Consider the following 24,178-nt stretch of genomic DNA (forward strand, 5'->3'; position numbering starts at 1 on the left):
ATTACGTCCATGTATATGTTATATCGAAAATTTGAATTTGACGTTATGAGATGTAAAACAAATTGAATACTACTTACAAAAGATGTCCACACGGGCCCAACTTGAACATAATCCCAGTGTACAACGGGTCCCACTGAAAAGCCTAATGATGGTACTCCTGTCACTCATCTCTGATAATGATCTGGTTTTTGGAAGATTATGGGCGGAACATTCAACAAAGATCCAATGTAGCAATATGAACTGCTGGATCTCACCAGGGAACCATTGATGCGGCGAGAAATCATTCCTGATTCAACTATATATACACATTTGATACACATTTGAAGACAATCTCACCCTCAATTATCTCTGGAAAGTAAATTGCACGAATTCCATCGACAGTGACTTGAATCACCGAAGCTACAACTACCTCTCCCAACTTCACCTTCATATCTAAAATCCGCGACAACTGACTTATTCCTTCCCCAACGAAACCCGTTCCCTCACGACCGTGAAACAATGGCCGAAGTGTAAGTCTCTGGAATTTAGGTAACGCTATTAGCCGTTTAACAAGGGCGCCCTGTAGAATGCTTCAGCTAAAGAAATAAGGCCCTAGCCAGCCCAACTCACCACGATATGCTTTTCCGGATTGGAAGTAGCATGTATATCGTCCTCGCAAATCTCGACTTCAAGGGTCCTCAACTCTCTGTACCCATTGAAACCCTCCAAATTCCATTCGCTCACATTCCATATATTGGGCCCAACAGATCGGAAGGAAAGTTCCTTGAGCGAAGCCTTGTGCTTAGGAAGAACGACCTGATAAAATCGTCGCGCGAGTACTTCAGCTTCTTTCAAGTCCTCCGTGTGCCACCTGTCCTCTAAGACGGCCAGCACCTCGAGTCCTGAAAACGTGTCGAGGTAGTCGAGGAGAGGCGCATAGGGGACGGTCACGATACGACGAAGATGTATGTTCTCGGTTTCTAAGGTTTTCCAGAAGGTGAGGTTAGGCAGCTCGGCATGGCCATCAAATTCGAGGGAGCGTAACGATCGAAGGTGAGGAATAACTTCAGGGGTCAGCCGCCATCCGAAAAGGTGTAGAGACTCTAACCGTAACGGTCGAAAGATTGGTTGGCGTTGGAAGAGCTCGTTGAATACAAGAGGGATTGTAGGCGGGAATTGCCATTCCAAAAGTTCCAAGTGACGTATACATGGATTGTGTGCGAGAAGGATGGATAACGACGAGAGATATCCATCCCTGTCTTCGTAGCTAGTGTTAATCAGGAGCCTTTCTAACGTTCCACGACGAAAATGATGGAGGGGGAGGTTGGGAGAAGGTTCCGCGCGCCATTCTCTTTGGCTTATGGTGAGGTCCGCCAGTAGAGGAAGAGAGGCTAATGACTGGGTTACCGTCTCAATCGCCCAGCCAGGATCGATCCAACTGTGCCATAGGAAAATAAGAATGGTAGACAAAAGATCCTTTGAACTACGACTCACCTCGCCCGCCGAAGACCTTGCAGCTTGGAGAGAGCCTCAGGAAGCACCTTTTCCACTTTCTGACACAACTCTTCCATCCCAACTTGATCGATTACTGACAAGTTAAATCTCAGTCCCTGGATCTTTTGGGAGGACGAAGGGTTATTCCTCATTTCTTCAAGTTTCAAAAGCAGTCGCTCCAAGTCCACGGACTCTCTCGCCACTAATGCGACAAATCGATTAGCCCAAAAGGTTGATTCCATCGCGGCGGTGAAAGTTTTGCTGATTAACCGGAGAGTCTTGTGTTCGCTTTGATCAATCTCAAAAAAAAAACAATATATGAGTAGATTATCGTGAGCTAAAGATGTCTTCATACCCATGGTACCAACTCTAGGATAATGTCAGAACTAAGTCGGTTCATGTTGGGATACAGAAAACGGTCGTTCGGCAACTTGATTGATGGTCGCCGATATAGGGCCTCCTGGGCATTTCAATGTTTCGGACTCCTGATATGGCCAATTTAGCTGGGTAGCGAAGACTTTGGGACTCAATTCGACCTTTTCGTGACTGTCGGGCTTAGGTCCCAACGATAGAAGGCGGATATGAACGCACGAAATGGAGTATCAGTTATGTAAAGGAATTAAAACTATCAGTAACACGACAATTACACTTGTTTTATAACGTATACGTAGTATACATTCATCCGACGTAGATTCGGATTTGATAACCGTCCATCAAAATGTTTGTATACTGAATAATGGTACACTGAGAAAGGGACTAGCTCGTAGTGTAGACATCGTCCCCCATTCTCCCATCCAGGCGTCATCTCTGTGTTTCTCCACTACTTGTACTACTGCCACACCCACCTATCTCTCCTGCTACAGTGGAAGTCGATCCGCTCTCTCCACCGATCGACAAATCAACACTCCCCATCTCTAAACATGGCAAATTCTCTCCATCCACTGCCTCACCAGGTTTGAGAGGCGGAATTACAGGATGATGAGAGGGCATGGCTACCAGGATCGAGAGACGAACCTGTGTTGGAGGTATTAGTAGTAATGGAGTCGTTTGAGGAGACGAAGGGGAAGTAGTTGGGTCCGAAGAAGGATCTTGTGCAGTCCGCGTCCGTGCGGGAACAGGGTTGACAACGGTAGTCGTTGGTCGCGACCGCCAGCCTAGAAATTGGGATATCCGACTAGATATACTTGTCTCCGTGTTATTAACGTTATTGTTGTCATTGATGACTTCTGCATTCGTGTCGGCATCATTGTTCATCTGAGTTTGTGGGAGTGGGAGTACTTGAAGTGAAATTGGCTACCGCGTTGTCAGCAAATTAACATGTGTAAGATGGCGCCTTGGAAACGCACCTTAAGTGCAGACCACTCGAGGGGGTCTTTTGTCTTTTCAAGCGGATGCATGTCGAGTATTTTTGCGTCAATGTATCCCCCTCCACCTAATATAGCCTCCCACATCTTGGGTTTCTGACTCAAATCGACCTTTACCCCACCTCGCGGTGAATTTGTAGGAGGTATCCAAGTACCGTTTCGAATGGCTTCTTCGACCATCCTTCGATGGCGTCGGCGAAGGAGGAGGGAACGCAAGATGATGGCGGCTGAAACGCCTAGCAGAAGGACGAGAGTTGCTAAGAATGTGTATACTGCACAGATAGTGAACTAAGGGTCAGCGGGCAAACTTGCAGATCGGTGATATGAATAGGACACACAATACAACGATGCACTCGTATTCCCGAAGGTTGCACCTGAACCTTGTGTATTCCCGCCACGACCGCGACCGTCATCTGAAGTTGTTGAAGTTGAGGGTAGTGGGTCGACAAAAGTTGATGACACCGAGAAGGTGTTTGTCGTTGTCGTTGGTGATTGGCTTTGACTAGCAGATGTTGTCGTAGAAGACATGGGAGAGGAAGACCTGGAAGACCGTCAGGATCGTGGTCGTAAGAGGGGAAGTGGGCTCAACAGCTTGGGAAGTGCCCGTGGCCCAACTCGGATGAAGTTACTCATAATGTGTGATAATCTTACCCGATTTGGCTCGGAATGCAGTCCGGCCGAGCGGATCTCGGGTTAAACTTAGCGCAGCATGCCAAACCTTCATAAACCTTCCCACCAGCTTTAACAAGCACCTTTCAAGTGATTAGAAGAGGCGGGCGAGCGAACTTTCGAAACGCTCATTTTTGGGTTAATGATGCAGCTTTAGCTGCAGATGGTTGTAAGTTGCTTCTAAGTTTTGATAGGCGTGCCTTTGTGAGACTGTAGCCCATAGGGACCCACAAATGACGTTCCGCCCCACGTAAGTGCAAACGTTCGGAATCACTTCCAGCCCTCCTTATCCAGCGCGATCCAACACGAGGAAAACGTCGGATCACCTGTAGATGAATCTGAAGGTCCGGAATAGGCGTCACGTTCCAGGTGTGCCAACTTCTTTCAAATTCAGCAAAAAGTCGACTATTCGCCTCGTAACTCAACATGGATGAATGTGCTCTGATATTGCCTTGTACGGGTACGAAAGCTATTGAGTTTTAATAACTATCTCTTCATGATTCTTATTACTCCTCGAATCTTTTTGTCAGGTCTCCAAATCAACTCGAAAATCTTCGTACAGTCTTCAACGAAGTCACAGAACAAAAATTCAATTCACAACGACTCAGTATGGTCGCCATCAAAGATGTCTTTGTTAATTTGTTGACTGCTATCAGTTTGCTCCTGATGTGAGCCCCTTTGACTATTTCAGGACTCGAAGAGTTGAGATCGTCCGCAGAGCGGTTTATGAGAGCATTTAACGCAGGCTGGATTTTTTAAACCGTAACGGGTGCTGGGAACTGAGGCTCCTTGACATTGCCATTTGTGAAGAAGATATGTTCGCTACCTCTGATCCAGGAAAGCATATTTTGGCGAGTGATGACATTCGTGGAGGGTAAAACTTTGAAGCTGAAGCGGGAGGGGACCCTATCGTGAAGGAGACCTTTACGTTGCGTGAGGAGGTAGCGGTTGAAAAGTGAAGTCATCTTTCAACCCTGTACATTTATATCCAGATAACCACTTGGTTGAGGCCCGTGGCGCTTTTCAACATAGTCGGAGTTACCTCTCGGCGCCTGTACGTGTGAGACTTTTGTTCCACCCATGATTGTTCCCAGAATTCAGAAGAGAACGACCGCCAGCAGCTCAAGTCAGTAAAAGCCATACATGCCGATCGGAAGTCGCCGCCCGTGAGTTCGTTAACTTGTCTATCAATTTGATTTGCTCTGGTACAACCCGAGCATGAGGCAGTACATTCGAGCGGCCTATGAATTTGCTATTGTAGATCTGCTTCGTCGTCAGGGGAATCGCTCTTCGTTCGTCTTTTTATGCAGGGCTCTGGGGACCGTCCTGTGGGCAAAAGAATGGTATCGAGACTGGGTATGCGGGTGCAATTTCAAATCAGAGTTAAATTGTACTCAAGAAATTATGATTACTTGATGTCGAACCTTGTTTTCTCGAGGTCGACCAAGCTTGATAGGATTTGACAGGTTAAGGCGGGGACGGGAGTTTTCACCTGTAAGTTACCGTAAGTAGACAAATCGAGCCCCTCCGAGAAGAACAGAAAAGCGCTTCCCTATGGCCGACAGAGCGCTGCTGCGCTTGGACGCGGTGTTCTACTTGAACACTTGAAAAACCGCCAGGATCAGTTGCTCACTTTCGATCACCCCACTCAATATCTGCATGAAGGCCATTTGAGCTCCGAATGGTCTTGACGGTGTACCGGCCCTATTTTTAGTGGTGTGAGGTTAGGACTACAGTAGACAATGACTAGACGGGTGCCTACAATAGCCATCTGTTACGGTCTTGTAGGTCATAAACCGGCGTACTATCTGTTGTCTCCAGCTCTCCGTAGGAATTTGATATATGCGTTTTCGAGTTCTACCAAGCCTCGAGTGGAAACTGTTCGCCGAAACTTCACAAAGTGTACCCAGTCACCACACCATCGACGCCAGCAGGATGCCCGCGCCCTCAAAGAAGAACAGACATTGACCGCCATTCGAAAGGTGTCGCATGCGTCGAAAAGCTCGAGATGTGAGATGTGGTTAGGCACATGATGGACATATCATTGATCTTGATTAATTGGTGTTGTCGATAGCTACTATCGCGTCTGAATCAGAATGCTCTGCGAAGACTTCCTTGTACCTCGGCGGATTCCTCCGGTCGGAAGTCATCGGTAACACTCCGTAGGTGGAAAAGATTAAAAAGGACGATGATGCAAAACTTTCCGTTTTTGGAAACTCACCACGTGTTTACGTTCGCCTGAAGCACCCACCAGCGTGTAACGGTTTGATATTCCTGTCTCTCCCCTTTTTCTCAACGGCTGCTTCAGCTTCGTTACTTCCAGAGGTTTGCTAGCGCTTGTGTGGGATCTAAATCGTCGTTAATGTTGACGAGCAACGCATAGTAAGTACTCTTCGTCATCGTCCTCCACAGCGAGGGGGAGAATGACAATCATCTCAGGATGCCCCTTCGTACCCTTTTTTCCAAGAAAACCTCCTCGTCCTCACCCCCATCTTACGGCCAATCCTTTGCGACCAAGTCCCAGTCGTCCTTGCACCTCAACTCCTCAATAACGCCGGAATCGCCTAGTTCAGCCGAATACGTCAATGTCGCCGCCAACTTTCCATCATCGCCCAATGGTAGAAGTTCCTTACATCCGAACCATGCCTACCAATCATATCCCCCCACCTCGCCAAACAAAACCTCTCTGGTATACCCTTCTATAGCGAATAGTTCGTCTTCAACGAAGTCAGCGCCGAGTAGCAGATTGAGATTGTTTGGGTGGAAGAAAGACCGGTCTGGACAGTCTATGAAATCTCCTGGAAATGCTCAGGATCTCTCGCCACCCGTCCTTCCACCATTTTCACGTTTTTCGACCTCCGAAGCAGTTTCAGACTCTGAAATTCCAACTCTAGCACCGCCGAAACTGGGACAAGTGCTTGCGTCGACTAGATCGTTACCGGATACCAGCACCGGAAGGCCTGAACTGAGGCTTCTCAATACATTTCCCGCCTCAAAGCCCTTGCTCGACGATGTAGATTTGACGCTGTCTCCCACCTCGACTACCACGAATGGGTCAGACGGTGGGGAGAGGAGAACTGGGAAAGATAATCCGAAAAAGAAGACATCTCTATTTTCATGGACGAAATCAGAGTCAAAAGCCAGCAGCGAACAACTGAAGAAGGCCAACATGAAAGGAAAAGGGAAAGAATTCGACGCAGGAAACAACAACAGCTCGACGACAGAGGAAAGCTTCAATCTCAAATCGTTCCGCCACATCCAACCCTCTCCCTCTCATTCTGCCTCACCTATCACATCTCCTGGTACGAGCCCAAAGCCAACGTCATCGTCTACTTCACCGTATGGGAACTCTCAGTCACCCTACATTACATCACGCTCTTCTCAACACCTGACCGCCGATGCTGGTTCTTCTACTTCGTTGATTCCGCCACCGCCTCTCAATCATCCCACGGCTCGACCACGAAACTCTTCGACGGACTCTCAGACGCAAAGGATTAGTGTAGCCGCGTTCCGGGAGGCTCAGGCTAGGCGGAGTATGGCGGGATCGCCTGTGTTTGATGGGAGAGTAAGCCCAGGACCTTTACAGGGAATGAAGTCGAAGAGTCAAGTGAACTTGGCGGGGAAGAGGGCTTCGCGAACGTTCACTAGTGAGGCGGAGAGCAGCGAGGATGAGGAGTCTGAAGAAGACTCCGATGATGAGGGTGCTGGTTTGAGTAGAAAGCGGACGGTGACGAATAAAACCCGCATGGGTGCTAAGAGTGAAAGTGGACATGTAGGAAGGAGTGAAAGCGAGCACAGAAATGACAGAAGTGAGAGTCCTCATGGGGTATGGGGGAAGACAAAAAGTGAGCTTGGGCATGGATCTGGATCGACGGGCGGTGAGTACACTCTCATAATTTCTAGTGGTCTTCTCTCTCCTTCCTTTACCTTTCATCATCGCCAAACCGCTATGTTTCTCGACTGATGTCTGCGTTCTTCCCATCTCAACTACTTCCTACTTCCTTTGTCGTTCACCGCTTGCTCATGTGTCACCCACAGCTCCATCTTTCCAACGAATAAACCCTGCCGTTCCTCTGCTATCTCAGGTGCATCAAACAAGAGGAGGTGAGCTTTTTATGATAACTGCTTCTTACGCGGTCCTGCGCGAGTCAAAAATCTTCTTCAATCCCGTTTTCCTCCATTGCTCACGTCGCACGCTGTCGCCCGTCGGTGGTTGACTGATGTTTGACATCAACGATGGTGATGGGTTCTTTCCCTTGATACTCGTACCTGGAGTGTGCAAATGTTCTCCTTCAACACATTACATTTCGATACCGACACTAATAAACGCGTTTCCTCCAGCATCGTTAAGTTTAAATGACTCTGACGACTCCGACGAAGACAATGCACCACTTGCAACTTTACTTCCTCCCCGTCGACCTGGAAGCGCATTATCATCGCGATCAAATTCGTCGTTAAACGGCGGTCGAGCACCACCCTCTTCGTTTACATCTCCACTAAACGCGAGCCAACAAGAAGGATCAAGATCGATGTCTGTATACTCTACTTCTACTTCTACTCCTAACCCCCCCGCCTCTACATCGAACTATGCAACCTCTGTCAGCTCCCAAGGTTCCTCAACCAATTCACGCCGTCCGGCACCGCTCATCGACATCAACAAATTAACAGGGCCAAATCGGACTCCCTTATCGAGTGGTGTCGCTACCAAGGGCCCTGAGAAGAGTAAGGAAGGCTTCACAGAGGGCTATACGTTACTTTCTGGAGTTAGTGGGGGACGCCCGAGAAGTCCTGAAAAGAATCGACAGGCACAAGCACGGGCAAGTTCACCGACCAAGTCGATTGTCAGTACAACTGCACCTGCGAATAAGAAGTTTGTGTCACCTCCTAGTTCACCTGTGGGGAGTGTATTCAGTCATACACCGGGACCGAGGAGAGGTATGCCAAAGAAGAAGGAGACGGGGATGAGCGATGTGTCGGCTAGTGGAAGTAGTGGGGGAGCGAAGAGGGATGTGATTTCGGAGAGGCTGAAGGGCGTTATACAGGGTAAGATGTTGGGGGATGATAGTGGAAGTCGGGTTTCAGTTTTCAACTCAGCCCCTGATTCGAAGGCTCTTCCTAGTGTCCCTACAGGATCGAGTCAACACCTGCGTGCTCCCGCTGTTCTTGATGACAGCGACAGCGATGAGGATGAAGAAGAGGAGGAAGAGGAGGAAGATGACGACGAGCGGTATGGTACAACAGAAGGAACCATCAAAGGGAAGCAGCCCTTGAGAGCGCCTCAGCTGCGACCCGTTGCAAACGCGACGCCGCGAGCGTTAACTGCCCCCGCAGCACCTCCGCGTTCTCGATCTCCAGCACCAGAAACACAACCGCAGAGAACCTCACCATCACCATCGCCGTCCCCTCAACCACGAAGGCTCACGAAGTCACCTGTATCCCAAAATGAGCCTTCCTCGCCCGCAGCGGCATCCACCTCGACTTCGACTTCGACTTCCCCTAAACCCGCTTCACAACCGTCCCAACCATACAAGAGACCCCAGCCCGCAAACGTTCAACAACCCAAACAACCTCAAACACGTCGCGGGTCCGCATCAAGCGTACTGGATATTGACCTTGCTTCCGTTCTCGGTGGTGGAATCCGCCTCATCAGTTTCGACAACAAAGAATCCGATAGTATCGTGTTCCCACCTAGCCCCAGTGATACTCTACCTCCGATACCCAGTATCGTCCCGGTAGATAGACCTCCTCCGTCACCAAATAGGATAGCTCCAGTTGTGGTTAGAGAGAGGGAGAGGACACCGGCGTTCAGTGTTACGTCTCGCCCGAAGCACAAAGGGGGTTCTGCCAGTGTCAGTGGGGTTGTTACGTTGGGTAGTTCCACCACGGAGACGCAGATGAAGGAGGAAGAGGAAAAGAAGGATGTCGAGGGAGTTGCGACTGCTGTTGCTTCTACGTGGACTACTCGTGGTGCAGGTGATGTGGAATCCACGACTACATCTACAACCAGTACAGCGAATGCTTCATCTACTTTAGGAAGGCCGAGAAGCGGATCCTTGTCGTTATTGTCTACTGTTCCGACTCTCACTACAAATACGACTACAAACACGACTACAATGACTACAACGACTCAGGTGTTGCAAATCCCTCTGCCGCCGAGGTCTTCGTCTTTACAACCTCGTTCCACCGCTGATTCGCCGACGTTGCTGTCGACCTCTCCGTCGTCTCAAAAAGCACCTTTGCCTGTTCAAGGCCAAAAGGAGAAGGAGAAAAGACGAGGTTTCGCATTTGGGCTCCAAACTTCGAGGTCTTCATCTGCACTTGGATCTAATGCTTCCGCTACAAGTGGCAGTAGTTCATCTAGCGGAGGAGGAAGCAGCGGCGTTGAGAGTCGAACTGGTAGTGGTGATGTGGTTGATGGTGGTCCCAACAGACAAGGTCAAGTTCTGGGGAAGGATAAACTACAAGCAAATCTAGTGAATAAACATGCTCGACGGACAAGTGCTGGTGCAATTAGCATGGTCAGCGAGATGACGATGCGACCCCCCGCACGAGTGCAACCGTCACCGTCACCTTCACCTTCGAGTTCGTCCTCCCAGTTATCGAGACAGCAGCAACTGCAGAGACCTCCGCCAATGAAACCGTTTTCGGCGATCCCTCCGATGTCGCGGGGAAGTCCAGCTACGTCTTCTACAGGTGGTTCAAGTGGTCGGGCTCCTGTTACTCCCAGAGATGGAAGTGAGCTCGGAATACGGGGACTTGATGACGTGAGTAAGAGAAATGAACATCGACCACAGAAGCAGAAGGAGTGGAGTGGAGGTGCAAGTGGTTTGGGAATGGGACATGGAAGGAAGAGGAGTGTGGCATTTGAGGAGGAAGACGGTGAAGGCACTGTTAGCGGGAAGAGTGGCAAGGGGAGAGAGGTGGTTGATGAGGAGAGCAAGCGCAAGGAAAGGAGGAGGGGTGAAGCGAAGGCTGCTATCGAGGTGATTTGGTTTTTTTTCTCCCCTTGGAGTTTCTTATCGATATCGATATCTGACGTGGATTATTTTTCAGCTGGGCAACGTTATCAATGGCCGCGGTCCTATTGTAGAAGACGACGATGAGGACCTGCCTATCGGGCAATTTTCTAACGTTAACAGCCGTATGAACATCATGAACCCAACGTTGATGCCTCCCAATGGTGGTTTCCCTGCAACATTTGGTTGGAATCCCGCCAATCCGGCTGCTGGTGCCTTCCCTCCGAATGCCGGACAGATGCAGCTCTCTCCTGCGCAGTTCATGGTACCTCCGCCCGCGGATCCAAGATTCTTGTCTGCCCACCAGCAGGCCATGATGTACGCTAAACAGGCGTATCAAATGGCTGTGGCTCAACAAGCTATGGCTGCTGCTGCGGACGAGTGGGAGAGGGGTTCAGCGGTTGGATTTAGCAGTAGCCAGAGTATGTATGGCGGGTTTGGAGGATCTACAGGTTCGGTGTATGGCGGTCTTGGTGGTGGTAATGGTTGGTCCACAGGGTCTGTGATCTTCCCCCAAGTTGGTCCTAGAGTTCAAACATACGGCATGAGTGGTGCTAAAAGTGATTATGGTGGGGGAGGAGGATGGGGTAACAACAGTGTGTATGGGGATTCGTCGTATGGTCGTCAAGAGAGAATGAGGACTCAGAGTACGGTAAATCCTGGGAATCGAACGAGCACCCACAACGGGCAGAGAGACTCCATGGCTTTCAATATGCCCCCTCCGCCGATTCCGCAGCAGAAGAGTGCTCCAGCACTTTCCAAAGGAGGCCCAGGAGGTAGAAATCGGACACTCAGCCAACCCGCTAGTCCTCGAAGCACACGGCCTGGTAAAGCACCGCCCCCATCGAGTTGGAAACCCGGAATGTAACTTCGTTCCATCTATATCTGATCGCGTTCTTTTGGTGTGTCTCTTTTTTCACTTACAGTAATTTATGTCTTTTTCTCTGTTCTGATTTGTGATTCCATATTTGATATCCGTCTTTTGTACTATCTCGCACTTCACATTACTACGCAAGTTTATTTTTCTTTATCTCTCCAGTTCTCCTCTCGCATGGACGAAGACTATTTCAAGTGAGGGGGTGAAAACAAGGACGCACGAGGACTTGATACCTTGATACATTACGTGTGGCGACTGCAAGAACATCACCTTTTTTTCCTTAATTTTTTTCTTAAACTTTTCCTGCCTCGTTCTGGATATCATCAATTCTTGATCAATAATACTCTCCCTCCCATAATCAGTAGAACCACTTAAAGCCTGCCTTGATCTGTACGCTGTAGAACCATCACGAGCATAACTCGTTAGTCGGCGTTCTTCAGTTTGCATCAAAGCCGACCGGTCAGTCGGCTGCCGGTGTAAAAACCGCACAGATATTTAAATAATTGAATCCTTCCTTCTCCTCTCGTCGTTCCTGGTGTGTCTTTCCTCGGTCCATCGAGATGGCTCAATGATTCTATCTCGACGTCCTCCCAAACTCTCCACCTCTCCAAGGGATATCCATTATTTGCCCTCGTGCCGAGAGCGCGCAGCACCAGGGCTTGGAATATGGCCTTCCTTTTACACACATGCAACAACGATGTTCATGATCCAGCATTTGTGTATCCATCAAACCCTGATATAGAGCGGCATATAGTGGTGGGTGTCATTTGTTGATAACTAAACGAAAATCATTGGCTTTTAAGATCTCTGACCTTTGTAGGTTTTACTCGTCAAATGTGTCTTTTATGATCCAAACGCTTCAAATCTTTCAATCTTTACCGAATCGTACCTCCGACCCAGTGTCCAAGACACACTTGACGTACGCTGACTTAAGACAGTCTTTGCCCGCCTGCCGCACTCGAGTCGACGTTGTTCCCGCTGCTGAATTCGATCGAACTATATTCCCGCGAGTTGGGTCGGGATGGTGTTTATAGATTCAACGTGAGTCGAACAAAGTCTTGAGCGTGTTCGTGTCAGCTTCCACCATATATCGTCATTATCCAGGCTCCTCGTACAAAATCGCAACATTGTTCTCTTACACCTCCAAGCACATAATTGAAGACCGGATACCTGCGATTTAAAGACCTCTTTTCTACATCGTTTCCCCAGCCTTTGGAGTTGAAATCACTCTGTACATGGCTCGTGGCTTATCGAATTCTCTCACGTTATCGCTCACCTTCAGTCGCTGTCTTCATTCGATTTTCAAAGGAATAACGACTCCGATTTTTGGGGAACGCTGCAGACTCGCAAGGTACACATCCGGCATATCACCACTTCTACGATTCACGATGAGTTGCTCGACTACCTTTCCTCCTTTTTCGGGTCTCAAGACGTCGAAGATATTCGTTCCTTTCGTGTATTTGGCTGAGTTGCCGCGGATGGAGGTTGTACTTGTGAAGCCCTACCCTCACGGTGAACCTGCGCGCTACCTTCCTGAGATAGTCCATCTTGGTGAAGTGAGACTCAGAAGGTGTGGAACTCCACTTGGTTTCTATGTTGATCCTTTTCGTGCTCATCCTCTACGACAGTGCAAATCCCACGGAATCAACCGGCTATTCGCTTGCAAGTACCACGGAGACTAGTACCGATGCTACTGTATAGGCCGTATCCTTATACAGTTTGCTCGATGCACAAGATGATGGTCGATGACACTGCGTCCGAGCCAATGGAGGGCATTGTTCATCAGTGTGGGGAGGGGTTAATTTGGTCATTTTGATTGTACGATATTTCAATATTTTTTTTGAACATTCTGATGTTCGTTCTTTCTGATCTGTTCGAACTTCACCAATTGTGATCGGGAAATGAAAAATGGACCCTGGGGAAAGGTAATGAGGAGACAGCGGGATGGTACTTGAGCACATCATCTTCTGCATCACAGCGATACCTTCCTAAGGTTGATCAGCGGGGTGAAGTACGACGTATGTGGTATGTGAACCAGATTTACGCGTTCGTACTCATTCCGGACCAATGTTTCTAATGTTTTATACTGAGCACTCGCATTGCACAATAAGCGAACGACTCCTGCCGTAAGTAGTCTGGTGACTTGTACACGCTCAATGATTACACGAGGTTAGATTCTTCCTTTCCATTGCCATGTCAGAGTATTATGTACTTATCGAACATTCTACATAGACAAAGCGGTGAAAAGTTAAGTAACGCGGGCAGCTGTTCGTACAATTTAAACTGGAACGACTCAGCGTGAGTTCTCAGCTTAGGCCTTTCGTTCCCCATTCGCATTATGGCCCGATACTCTGGGGTACGTTTCAATCTGTTCCCCGCCCTTCCTGCCTCACCAGAGCGCACAACAGTACGATTCAGATTATGAGTGCGATGGATGTTCTAGTAGGAACTTCAATACACGAGAAGGGCTGGTCGAACACTACCGTCAATCCCCACATCACTTTTACTGCAAAGCTTGCGACGAGCATTTCTCCGACGCCAAAGAACTAAACAGCCACTTCCACTTTGATGTTCCCGACTCATGCGTTTTATGCCAGAAACACTTTCTTGACGAGAATGGGCTCGCGTCGCACTACAAATTGTCGAAGAAACATCGTTCTTGCATTGAGTGTGGGAGGGAATATTCAGCTGCAGCGCTGATTATGCATTTTGAATCCGGTACTTGTAAGACTGGAATTCGAGGTGTAGATGTCGATCAAGCCGCTCGCGGACAGGATCGTGGAGGTGTTCTTAGCGATCGCAGGGCTTCTCACCATCGTGGAGAGGATCCCTATTTCTGTCCAGAAGAGGGTGAAGATGTACGGTTTGCCACGTTCGGAGCATTATGCCAACACTTCGAGAATTCCTCATGTGAAGTGGGGGAAATGGTAGAGTTCAAGAAGACTTTGGATGGGCTCATTAGCAGAGTCATTCTCAAGAGTTGGCAGTGCATGGCGGAGTAAGAATGAGATGGAATGCATCATCCCTTGCCCTTCGAAGAATCCCTTTTCCAAGCTTATCCGACTGAGCATGTACATAATTCTAAATGATTTTAACGACTTTTTCTGCCACGACTCTGTTTGCCAGACGAAGAATCTACAGCTTTCTAGGTCGAGCAGACTCTGTTAAATTCTGGTCTCACCGTAGACAGCTACTTCACTGCGACAGGAGGCTTCAGTCAATGGGACACACACCGGCCACCCACGCTTTGGCTGATTTGCATCCCTCTCACCGGGACGAGACACTTTTTCCTGGTCAACATTATGAAGTTGCGAGGATTATGGATTTTCAGAATACGCTAAGTAGGGTTCACATGACGTTCACCGGACGAGCTGTTCTTGACGTTGCTCAGTATTTCGTGGAGAGGTGGAACGAGGTCCAAAAAATGAAAGGTTCGTACCACGGATCCTATCCTTGGCCTTGATCTGACCTTTCCACTCTCAGTATTGTGATAGAGCGTGGACTAATAGATCTAAGAGAGGTCGCTGTCATGGCTCCAGGTGCGTCCCCCCTGTCAACCTGTACCCACATCTTTGTACACGATAGTGCGACGTCTTTCAGGCCTTCCCGCCGATAGTACCCGTGGAGTTGAATATCAAACAATCATAGTATCATGTCGCTATGGCAATGTCCGTTTGAGTGAAGTAGTTCACGAATCACAAATTCTTCCACCCGTGTCCGTTACCAATTGACCGAAGTTCTGTTGACTGGTCTACGTCGGTGCATTGAAATATGAATAAGATCTCGACGCGCGCTCACTTATTCTTGCACACCAGGACTCCAATTTTGGAGACAGGTATGAGAACGGCCCGCTGTTAAACCCCTCCTGACAAAGGCTCCTTTCGTAGAGTAGGTGGGTGATGGCAGCGTTGGCTCAGCGACCCCAAGGACACAGAAGGATTCCGGTGGAACGATCAGCCACTTTAGATGAATGCATGAATGTGCATCTCCGAGTTGTATTTGATTTCATGGTTGGAAGTTTCGGATGTCTCGAAAGATTGATTCCGCATCGCTGCAAAGGCAAGATCTGTAAATATGTTATGCAGTAGTACTAGAAATTATTACTCATCTTCAACGTGCTCGTTTACGAATTCAGCCACGAATTGGCGGCTCAGCACTCAATCTCCCAACCTTCCTTTGCATCCAACAAAGTTAACGAGTCGTGCGAGTTATTTTTCCATCTCTCTCCTTCGCGAGGACCCATTTAGACAGAAGAGCGTTCGATTATGAGCCTGGCGTGCCTTATGGTCGACCAGAAGCTTCGCAAGATCGTTGAATTCGCCTGAAGCTTAATCTTTCAAACGTTGGGAAGCGGTAAGATAGGCCGAAAGGTCGTGTGTATGGTAAATGGAGAGAACTATTGGGTGTTTCCTGCATAATTTCAACAGCGAAAACCCGGTTGTGAAATTCGATTGCGCCCGTTCGGAATGATTCGTTCGACGGGTAGACAGGTAATCCAGCTTAGATGGCAGCAATGAATGGGTTAAATAAACTTCGTTGGAGTTGTGTAGCAAGTTGGTGTAGAGAAATACACCCCCAATTAATTCATCGGGCCGTCTCGCGACAACCTGCCAACGACATTTCGTTCATCACCCCCCACGACAGAAGTCGACGCATTTCACTTTCTTAAACATTGCATTTACTCCTGGCAGCTCGTTCCCATAGTGGCGAAATTTGTTCATAAAGTGGTGAAGAATTGGCGAGACCGCATACAACACCACGAGTTGTGATTTGAAGAAGATGGCAGAGAGAGTGGTGTTGAGGAAGATTTACGTCGAGCGTAGTCTCCCCTAGGCAGACTCTCACGACTGCGGGCACTCGCTAGTTAGACGTCGAGCGTCTGACTCCGACATCGATGACGAATCATAGTGACCGTGGTAACGAATACCGTTCGCCGTATCAACTCAAAGGGAACTAGACTATTCACTACTGGGTAACCATTGTATATCAGTATGTACACTCATATCGTGTATTACTACAAGGCTGCTAATCGCCCTAGAGTCTACTGGCTCCACAGAGTGTCGAGATTGCTCTAGGGATGCATTAGTAGTTCCGGCAGTTCCGAATTCAGGGACCACGCCGTGTAATCTATCTATCTATCGGTACCGACGTCAATCGCCCTATGAGCCACGAGAATCTCTCTGCCTTTGAAACTCATCAAAGAAAATTACATTCACAACAATGTCTAACACAACAGCTACGACCCGAGGAACGACTAAGCAGTCTCGAGAAGGACGAGGAGGACGCAGCGGAAATCGAGGCAGAGGGCGTGGAAGTAATCCGGGTGCAGGTATTCCGTCGAAGAACAACTTAGAACAACGAGGAATTTATTTCACCACCAGTGACAGCAGATGTACCATCGGAGAACAGGGATATCGCCAATGCAGAGGCAGAAAAGGGAGAAGAAGAACCGGTGTTCTGGATCTGCGCAGAGCCAATCAAGTACTATCCTGTATTGGCCTGTAATCATCACACTTGGCACGTATGCGCTCCTCGACTTCGAGCGTTGTACAAGAAGAAGGATTGCACATTTTGTAAGGTCGGATATTTGGTTCTTCTAGTTCTGTCATCTTCATTCTAAACCTTTCAATGTAGGAGCCTCAACCAACTGTCATTCTCACAGTTTCTGAAGATCGGCAGTTTTCTGAATACAACACGGATGAAATTGGTTTATAAGGATGAACGGCTGTCGATCGTCTTCGAGACGGAAGAAATGATGGAAGAAACCCTTATTTGCTGCGATTCAACTGTCCGGATACAGAATGCGATGATGTTGCGAAGGCTTAAATTGCACGCTCGTGCTCACCATCATAAACCTATATGGTACGTCCTCTGAGTGACTCAGGAGACAAGATGGCTTACCAAAAATTTTGGCATAGCGCTCGTATAAAGCTTTGCGCATGAACTTCCCCTGTATACCTATTCCCAGTTATCATTCACCCCTCTTCATGAACCGACGGTCTAATCAAAAGCAACTGTTGAAGGAAGACGTGGAGGGAGGAACTCACCCGCATTTTGTCGTGAATGTTTCTTCAGTGGTTCCCACATCATTATGTCCAAAATGTTGATGCCCCGTGCAAACCCGGTCGCTCTTTGGCTCTCCCGTCGCCTTTACCACGTTTTCGTAAAGGGTTCGACGCTAGATAACATGGGAAGTTTATGCGTTGAACTCATTCTATATCTGATTCATTGGGTGAGTTTTGGTTCTGACCCGCTGCCATGTCTTTGTTTCTGACGACTTGTTAAAAAATTTCTCTCAACTCGACTCAAAAGGTCTCAAAATCCTTCGCTTAGTAAACAAGAACATCAGCGATAGGACAGCACATGCCTTTCGGAGCACTCAGACCGTCGAGATCATCATGCGAGAGGAGTCTCTGGAACGAGGAATTAGGAAACTCAAAGATTTCAGGAATAATCTTGTTCCTGCTGGAAAGATCCAACGACTGAAAATGCCTGTGTCAGTCAAGGACACGGAAGCAGCAGTAACTTACTGGAGGCAGGTCTACCTGAGGCGCTTTGTACATTGCAAGCTCTTCGGGCCATTCGGTGAGTACAATGTTTCTAACTACAATATCGATTTTCTCACTTATATTCGGATACCTAGTTGAAAAGTGACTTCAGATGACCTGCCATGCTCTAGCTTCACTTCCTCTAGCAACCAAACTCCCCTGTACATGAACCGGGAGGGAAATCAACTACCTCCAATATCCCTTGATCTCTTTCGCAACGGAAAGCTGGAAGAGCTGTCAGTTTCAGCGCAGTTTACTGATCGAAAACATTCATATCTCGCCTTCGTTTGCTAAGCTTAAAGGTCTTCATGCTCTCGGCTGTAGGGTACACTCGCCCTATCTCGAATTGTATTTCATTCTAGTCATCGTCAAGCCATACAAACGCCAGCAATAAATGTAGCCAAGTAAGCCTCACCACCACCTTCCGTTCGTTTACTCAACATTCAGAGTACAGCGGCTCGTCCTATTCATTTCCAGTCCGGTCGTGCGGAGTACACGTTAGGAAATATATTGATTGGGCATTACAGACATTATTGGAGTATCATGATGGCGTAACAACAGCAGGTAAGTCAGAATCTACGATGAGTATTGTACATTGCTTGAATAATTGAAAGTAGTTTTCGGTTTACAACATTGATTGGAACTCTTGGACCACGGATGGGCGTGAAGCCGACGTAGTACCCTGTGGTTGCAGATCCAGGAGAGCCTCTTCCAGAAGGCGAAGGACGTCTCCTGCACATCCGAATGACAAACTCCAGCCGGCGCCTCCATGCCCGTATGAATGGACGATTCGGCTAGGTCGTGAACTAGAGCTTAGAGTTCTCAACTCTCTCTCTACACGGATGTTGGAGCCACGGAAAGGACGCAAACCCTGTGCCATGGGATAGTCGGGGTCAAGTCTGGCATTCTTCAACTCCGGGAGGAAAGCTTCGCAACGCGCCTTCATGCGCTGCATCACAGGTGAATCCAGAGTCAAGTCGAGGCTCCAGTTGTGTGGTTCCGTGAAACCTATATGAAGATCTGTCAGATTCGGAAATCCAAAAGGCTCAAAAACAAGCACTCACCACCCATGAGCAGGATGTTATCGTTTCTTGGTACGATGAAAACGATTTCGCTATGCGTCGCTACGTCGGCAGAGATAGTCAAGGCAGCTTCAACCTTGGGGAAATCTTTCCCGTCGTTAATGACACGAATCAGTCCACCTCGAATGGGGTAGCAGGACTTGTCAGCTGCAGTTTCAGCACCAGCGATACCAGTGCAGTTGATGATGGCCTCTACTTGGAACCTCTCCCGGAGCTGTTGTTCCTGTCTCAGGAGATCACCATGGATGGTTTCCGTGATCATCTTCGCGCCCTTTGCTTTGACGAGCTCCATGAGCCATCCCATAGCCTTGTCAGTGTCGATGACGGGGGCCATGATCTCGTAGGCGTCAACCCCTCCGTGTTCTGGGTCAATGCGGCGCTTCTCAATGAGCTCCTGCCCACGTCTGAACCCTACAACTCCACTCGCTGCAATTTCGTTCATCTTCTCCCTCTGGAAGTCATCTGAATCGACCGGATTCGGGAAGTAGAAAGCGCTGGGCATCATCCTCACACCAGCCGCCTTCGAAAGTTCCTCGTCCGATGCTACGGCGTTCCAGATGTGGTAGGCGGCCATACACCACTTCTTACTGTGTTGCAGGGAAATCTTATCGGTGTGCTGGCCACAGACAGCAGGCGGGTATTCCCAGAGGGCACCGGCGATTTGGGATGCAATTCGTTGTTCTTTGCCGTAGGAGGCCCATTCTTTGGCGAGGACGGTGACACGGTAGCCACGGTCGAGTAAAGCCCAAGATGTGGTGAGTCCGATGACTCCACCGCCAACCACCAGGATGTGTTTGGAGTCAGCAGTCGGCTTGTTGAGAGGCTGGGGGAGGGGTGAGATATCCCTATACATTGTCAAGGTTTGCTTGGACATGTTGAATTATGAAAGTTGCTGTAGGTAAAAAAAGGTGAAAGAAGCTCTAGAGTAAGGAAGGAGGAAAGTTCGTTTACTGGTACGATGATCCTTTCGGTTCAACTCGCGCCCTATATATACCGTTGGCTGATGCACAAGTATCACCCGGGAGTTAGTTTTTTGTGGTCACTGTTCCGATGTGATGCAGGATGGAGAAAGGTTGACTTTTCCTTTTCTCCTGCGGACTCCTTGGATCACGGGCGGCAAACTCAAGTGAGCGCATCCGGAGGGTCAAAACATCAAACCTTGAAATCCGCTCTTATCACTACCCGTCTACCCGCCAATTCCAAAGATGCCAGGTTCTGTCTTGTCCCACCTTCCAATTGAAAACGACGGCAGAGGCTCCACATTCATATCGCTGTTCTGGGTTGCGGGCCGCGCTCGAGCAGGTTTCCAAATCTGGGTCGAGTTCGGGGGTTTAGAGGGGCAACGCTCACCAAAGTAACGATCTCAAGAAGCCCTCTTTACACTGGTTTTCTATGCTGCTTTTGGTGAAACCTGCTAGCAGCATCCCTTTAACCTCGTGTAGCTCTCCTCGGGATTCTGGATTTTATACGTTCCTGAATTGTTGGGCGGTCAGCAAGCTACCATAACCATGATCCAAAGCTGACTTCAAGGCGGATACTTCGAAACACTCACAGTTCCGGAGGTAGAAATGATGTTCAATCAAGATGGATGCTTATGCAGGCTTCGGGATACGGATTGCACATGCAGCGTAATCGACGTCACGGTCAATCCCAAGTATGACATCCGCGTCACCACAGGTTACGAGCGGTATTTCTGTTTGAGCTTTCCCGGTGTTTGCTGGTCGAGTGGCAGGCTATATGTGTATTGATTGTTTTGTCGAGATTCGGAGATTGGCTTGCGTAGGCTACGCGCTTCTCGAGGGATGCCATGATAGCGAAAGGCACCGTTCATCAAATTGGACTAACACAAGCTGAATGTGGTATCCCGGATTCCAAAGAGTGGCTTTCTATTTTGTGGAGAAAGGCCCAGACGAGTCGATCTTGCCTGTTGGAACGAGGAGTGCCTTTTTCTTTGGACCAGTGACGAATTTTACCTCGGGCTGTGTTCGATCTTGAATAGGCCGGTGACCCCCTGCATCCATGTCCTCTTCCTTTATTTCTATCGAGATGTGTTCACATCCAAGAGTTTAATACAATTCGGGAACCAGTGCCTTGTCTTTAGGCAAACTTCTGTTACCTACCTCCGGGGATCATCGATCAATTACCGTCGGGTTTGCGTATCTTGCGCAACATTGACTCGTATCCTGTCACTTTCTTTTGGATTCGAGTCGCGTTTTTTCCTGAATGCAGCATTGAATCTAAGCTCAGGTTTCCGGCATTATTCGTACGGCGTACAGCTGAGGTTATTGGAACTCATGGGTGTCTGAATGCGCAGTGGGTGGAAATCTAGTAAGTTATGTGTACGCGGCAAGGCACGATAAGTACTACTTATCGAAATTAAGGGGATCAAGGCCTGTGGATGCTGCAGAATTGCAAGTCGTTCGGCGACTAGGACGACGTGAAGCGGGAGTGTGCTTTTTGCCGTCATTGACTCGGAGGATCATGAAGTTCGACTCAAGCTGGCTTTAGCCTAAAGTTTTAACAGTGAGTCAAAAAGTAAAATTTACTCTCCCACTCCTGCTCATGACCTTAGGTTCAAAACCGAGATAGCCGACCGAAACAGAATTCCAGTAATCAGCAGAACCTACCCAATACTAGAACATGTCCTATCGCAGTCTTTTGGTACTTTGCAGTCCGTAGTTCAGCAATGTAGATTGAATCCTCAGTCAGCTGTCCCTACCGATCTCACCAATACAGCTTTTACGTCCGGCGTCCTCCAGTTCCCTTGACATCGAAGTTTCCATCTAGCCGGCCTATTCAATCATAGCGCTCTACAGACAAAGGAGTAGCGAGGAAGCGTCGTGATATATATACTCCTCATTTGATCGTTAGTTCAAAAAAAAATAGCCCTTTCACAACCTACCCAACCAATTCTCCAACTCCGTATTCACCTCATCCGCCTTCTGCAGCTGTACCCAATGATTCGTCTGAAACTCCTTAACCGTGAGATTCGCGCATCCTGCTTTCGTGCTAAGGGCAGTCAAAGCAGCAATACAAATGTAGTCTTCTAGAGCAGTGCCCAAAAAGACGGGTTTGTCGGTTTTGTATCTCTCAACAGGAATAGCTGAATATTGAATAACCGCGTCAGCTACAGAAGGGAACTGTGATCATAATGGAACGTGATACAAAACGAACCTTTATCGTCTTCAGTGGCTATACCAGAGAGCATCACTCTATACCAACACATCGGAGCGGCTAGACCGCCCTTGAGGAGAGCTTCGGATTGGATTCGTTTTTCCTGACAGCCAGTGGGGTTTTGGTTGAATTGACATGTCGCGTGTCGCAAAGGACAAAATTTCGAACATACCTCTGCAGATAACCAAGAAGGAGGATGCGCGGGCGGCTTCGAGGTGATATATTTTCTCGCAGTCCCCAGAGGAGCCAAATCAGTAATCCACAGTTTCGGATCTTCTGGGAACGTGAGATTGAAGAACTTGTCGAACTGTGCACAGTTGTAAATTGCGAAAAGGAAAAAAACAACATGGGAATGAGTGACTCAGATATCTCGTTGACATACTTGCGGAGGGGGGGAAACTCACATCATCCTCAACGAGCTTCGGAGCATCTTCTTGACCGAAAAACTCCCAATACCCTATTAGCTCATACCCGACTTTCTCCTTTGTAAACGCGCAGAGTTTCTCAAAGTCGAATGCAAGACTTGGGGCTTGGTATCCGGCTGCTAAGAGTCCAATAGCAATCACTCGATCGGGAAAGTAGTTAACGAGACGAGAGGTGATTCTGGAACCCCTGCCCAATCATATTCTTTTGTGAGCGATAAATTCAAATAATCGGATCGACAACTCACCAGTCGTGCCCAATGATAACAGCCTTATCCACTTTCTCCGCATCCAAGATGTCCGTGATATCCTTCGTGATCAAGCTATGCTTGTACTCTGCTGGGTCGAGCGGCTTCGCTGTACCTCCATATCCAAGCATATCAGGGACGATCAGTCCATAACCTTTTCCCTTGAAGAACGCCACCTGTGCATGTGAAGTGACAATCGGTATCCATTCGAGGTGAAAGAAGTTCAATAGAGTGCCCTTACCTGATGTCTCCAATCATAAGAGGTAGATGGAAAACCGTGTAAAAGGACGAGGGTATGTTTATCGCCACTGGCCGCTGGGGAGAAATAATAATGATAGTTTAGGCCGCGAGAAGTTTTGAGATCTTTATAGCAATTGGAATCCATTGTTGAGCGGGAATAACAATTTCTACGGGCTGCCTATTTTATATGCACTTCTTGTAGTGAGGGGATGTCGTCACGTCTGAACAGGCTCACACAATACGGGAGGGCGAAGCGGATCAGTGAATCAATATCAGCAGCATCATGTAATTACTGCAGTAACAAGTATCAAGACTACAGCCTTCAAATAATAAACCCTACTATAGGCGAAACCTGGAGGAAAGAAGCATTTCAGCACAACGTCCCGCGATAACACATGAAAGGGAAAAAATCAGACATCCAAAGGAAGGTCATCTGTTACCCTCACCGCATCAACCCCCGCTTCCCGCCAGCGCAAAACTCCTGAGGAGTCGGCCCACGCTCAAAACTATGTTATTTTGGGTTCAACACGGTATACAGAGGGGGAATATAAGCGTTCCGCATTGGGGGAGTACTAAACGGATGCTCGAGTGGAAACTGCGAATGTGACGGAATATTTCATCATGTACGGTCCCAGTGGGGTATGGGATGAGGAAATAACAGAATGATGAACTTGGGGCTCACGTTGGTGTTCAAAGGTATGTACATGGGACCTGCATAAAGAAAAGAGCGTTAGTCATGATGGAATGATGAATGATAGGAACAATAGAAAGAAAGAAAAAAGATCAGACTAAATAGCACTGGCAAGTACTTTGTGTTCTCCGTAGAGAGCGTAATCTGTTGCGAACAGATAACCTCTTGTTCCTCGGCATGGTCGTGTAGGACGGGGAAGAGAATTACAGTCATCCTGAAAACAGCGAAAAAAAAGAAAGAGAAAAAAAAAACGACGACTTACAAGAGATCCGAACGCTACCACAATAATCACCTCAAACATACGGAAAAGAGGAAAAAATCCACAAAAACGACCATCCGAGGGAAAGAAGGAGAAAGAAGGAGTAAGAGAATAA

General features: G+C 48.2%; 9 protein-coding genes across 10 annotated transcripts; 5 read left to right on the plus strand and 4 right to left on the minus strand.

Annotated features, from left to right (window-relative positions):
- Positions 1-269: 269 nt before the first annotated feature.
- On the minus strand, positions 270-2,093 carry E1B28_001847 (uncharacterized protein). The gene is made up of 4 exons (XM_043147818.1): positions 1,829-2,093; positions 1,474-1,772; positions 610-1,417; positions 270-559 (listed from the first exon to the last, which is right to left on the minus strand). The coding sequence occupies exons 1-4, from the start codon at positions 1,871-1,873 to the stop codon at positions 296-298; spliced, it is 1,416 nt and encodes a 471-aa protein (XP_043016532.1). The 5' UTR covers positions 1,874-2,093; the 3' UTR covers positions 270-295.
- Positions 2,094-2,274: 181 nt separating this feature from the next.
- On the minus strand, positions 2,275-3,365 carry E1B28_001848 (uncharacterized protein; the record flags this gene model as incomplete). The annotated part of the gene is made up of 3 exons (XM_043147819.1): positions 2,275-2,766; positions 2,820-3,109; positions 3,176-3,365. The coding sequence occupies 3 exons, from the start codon at positions 3,363-3,365 to the stop codon at positions 2,275-2,277; spliced, it is 972 nt and encodes a 323-aa protein (XP_043016533.1).
- A 2,331-nt stretch (positions 3,366-5,696) lies between these two features.
- Positions 5,697-11,803, plus strand: E1B28_001849 (uncharacterized protein). Of its 2 annotated transcripts, XM_043147820.1 has the most exons (5): positions 5,697-5,888; positions 5,946-7,384; positions 7,545-7,610; positions 7,848-10,489; positions 10,560-11,803. In XM_043147820.1, the coding sequence occupies exons 2-5, from the start codon at positions 5,947-5,949 to the stop codon at positions 11,388-11,390; spliced, it is 4,977 nt and encodes a 1,658-aa protein (XP_043016534.1). In that variant the 5' UTR covers positions 5,697-5,888; position 5,946; the 3' UTR covers positions 11,391-11,803. The 2 variants fall into 2 exon arrangements, with proteins under 2 accessions (XP_043016534.1, XP_043016535.1); XM_043147821.1 differs by having other exon boundaries at positions 7,545-10,489.
- Positions 11,804-12,634: 831 nt separating this feature from the next.
- On the plus strand, positions 12,635-13,100 carry E1B28_001850 (uncharacterized protein; the record flags this gene model as incomplete). The annotated part of the gene is made up of 2 exons (XM_043147822.1): positions 12,635-12,969; positions 13,028-13,100. The coding sequence occupies 2 exons, from the start codon at positions 12,635-12,637 to the stop codon at positions 13,098-13,100; spliced, it is 408 nt and encodes a 135-aa protein (XP_043016536.1).
- Positions 13,101-13,737: 637 nt separating this feature from the next.
- Positions 13,738-14,401, plus strand: E1B28_001851 (uncharacterized protein; the record flags this gene model as incomplete). The annotated part of the gene is made up of 2 exons (XM_043147823.1): positions 13,738-13,755; positions 13,808-14,401. The coding sequence occupies 2 exons, from the start codon at positions 13,738-13,740 to the stop codon at positions 14,399-14,401; spliced, it is 612 nt and encodes a 203-aa protein (XP_043016537.1).
- A 2,218-nt stretch (positions 14,402-16,619) lies between these two features.
- E1B28_001852 (uncharacterized protein) lies at positions 16,620-17,114 on the plus strand (the record flags this gene model as incomplete). Its single annotated transcript, XM_043147824.1, has 3 exons — positions 16,620-16,728; positions 16,781-16,977; positions 17,034-17,114. The coding sequence occupies 3 exons, from the start codon at positions 16,620-16,622 to the stop codon at positions 17,112-17,114; spliced, it is 387 nt and encodes a 128-aa protein (XP_043016538.1).
- Positions 17,115-17,797: 683 nt separating this feature from the next.
- On the plus strand, positions 17,798-18,053 carry E1B28_001853 (uncharacterized protein; the record flags this gene model as incomplete). Its single annotated transcript, XM_043147825.1, has 2 exons — positions 17,798-17,984; positions 18,043-18,053. 2 exons carry the CDS (start codon positions 17,798-17,800, stop codon positions 18,051-18,053), a joined length of 198 nt encoding a protein of 65 aa, XP_043016539.1.
- Positions 18,054-18,572: 519 nt separating this feature from the next.
- Positions 18,573-19,903, minus strand: E1B28_001854 (uncharacterized protein; the record flags this gene model as incomplete). The annotated part of the gene is made up of 2 exons (XM_043147826.1): positions 18,573-18,955; positions 19,012-19,903. 2 exons carry the CDS (start codon positions 19,901-19,903, stop codon positions 18,573-18,575), a joined length of 1,275 nt encoding a protein of 424 aa, XP_043016540.1.
- A 1,911-nt stretch (positions 19,904-21,814) lies between these two features.
- Positions 21,815-24,171, minus strand: E1B28_001855 (uncharacterized protein). The gene is made up of 8 exons (XM_043147827.1): positions 24,067-24,171; positions 23,115-23,824; positions 22,874-23,049; positions 22,608-22,815; positions 22,376-22,510; positions 22,204-22,306; positions 21,932-22,132; positions 21,815-21,839 (listed from the first exon to the last, which is right to left on the minus strand). The coding sequence occupies exons 2-8, from the start codon at positions 23,256-23,258 to the stop codon at positions 21,826-21,828; spliced, it is 981 nt and encodes a 326-aa protein (XP_043016541.1). The 5' UTR covers positions 23,259-23,824; positions 24,067-24,171; the 3' UTR covers positions 21,815-21,825.
- Between the last annotated feature and the right edge of the window lie 7 nt (positions 24,172-24,178).

The sequence above is a fragment of the Marasmius oreades genome, chromosome 1, assembly GCF_018924745.1.
Source record: "Marasmius oreades isolate 03SP1 chromosome 1, whole genome shotgun sequence".
In the NCBI taxonomy this organism is placed as follows: domain Eukaryota; kingdom Fungi; phylum Basidiomycota; class Agaricomycetes; order Agaricales; family Marasmiaceae; genus Marasmius; species Marasmius oreades.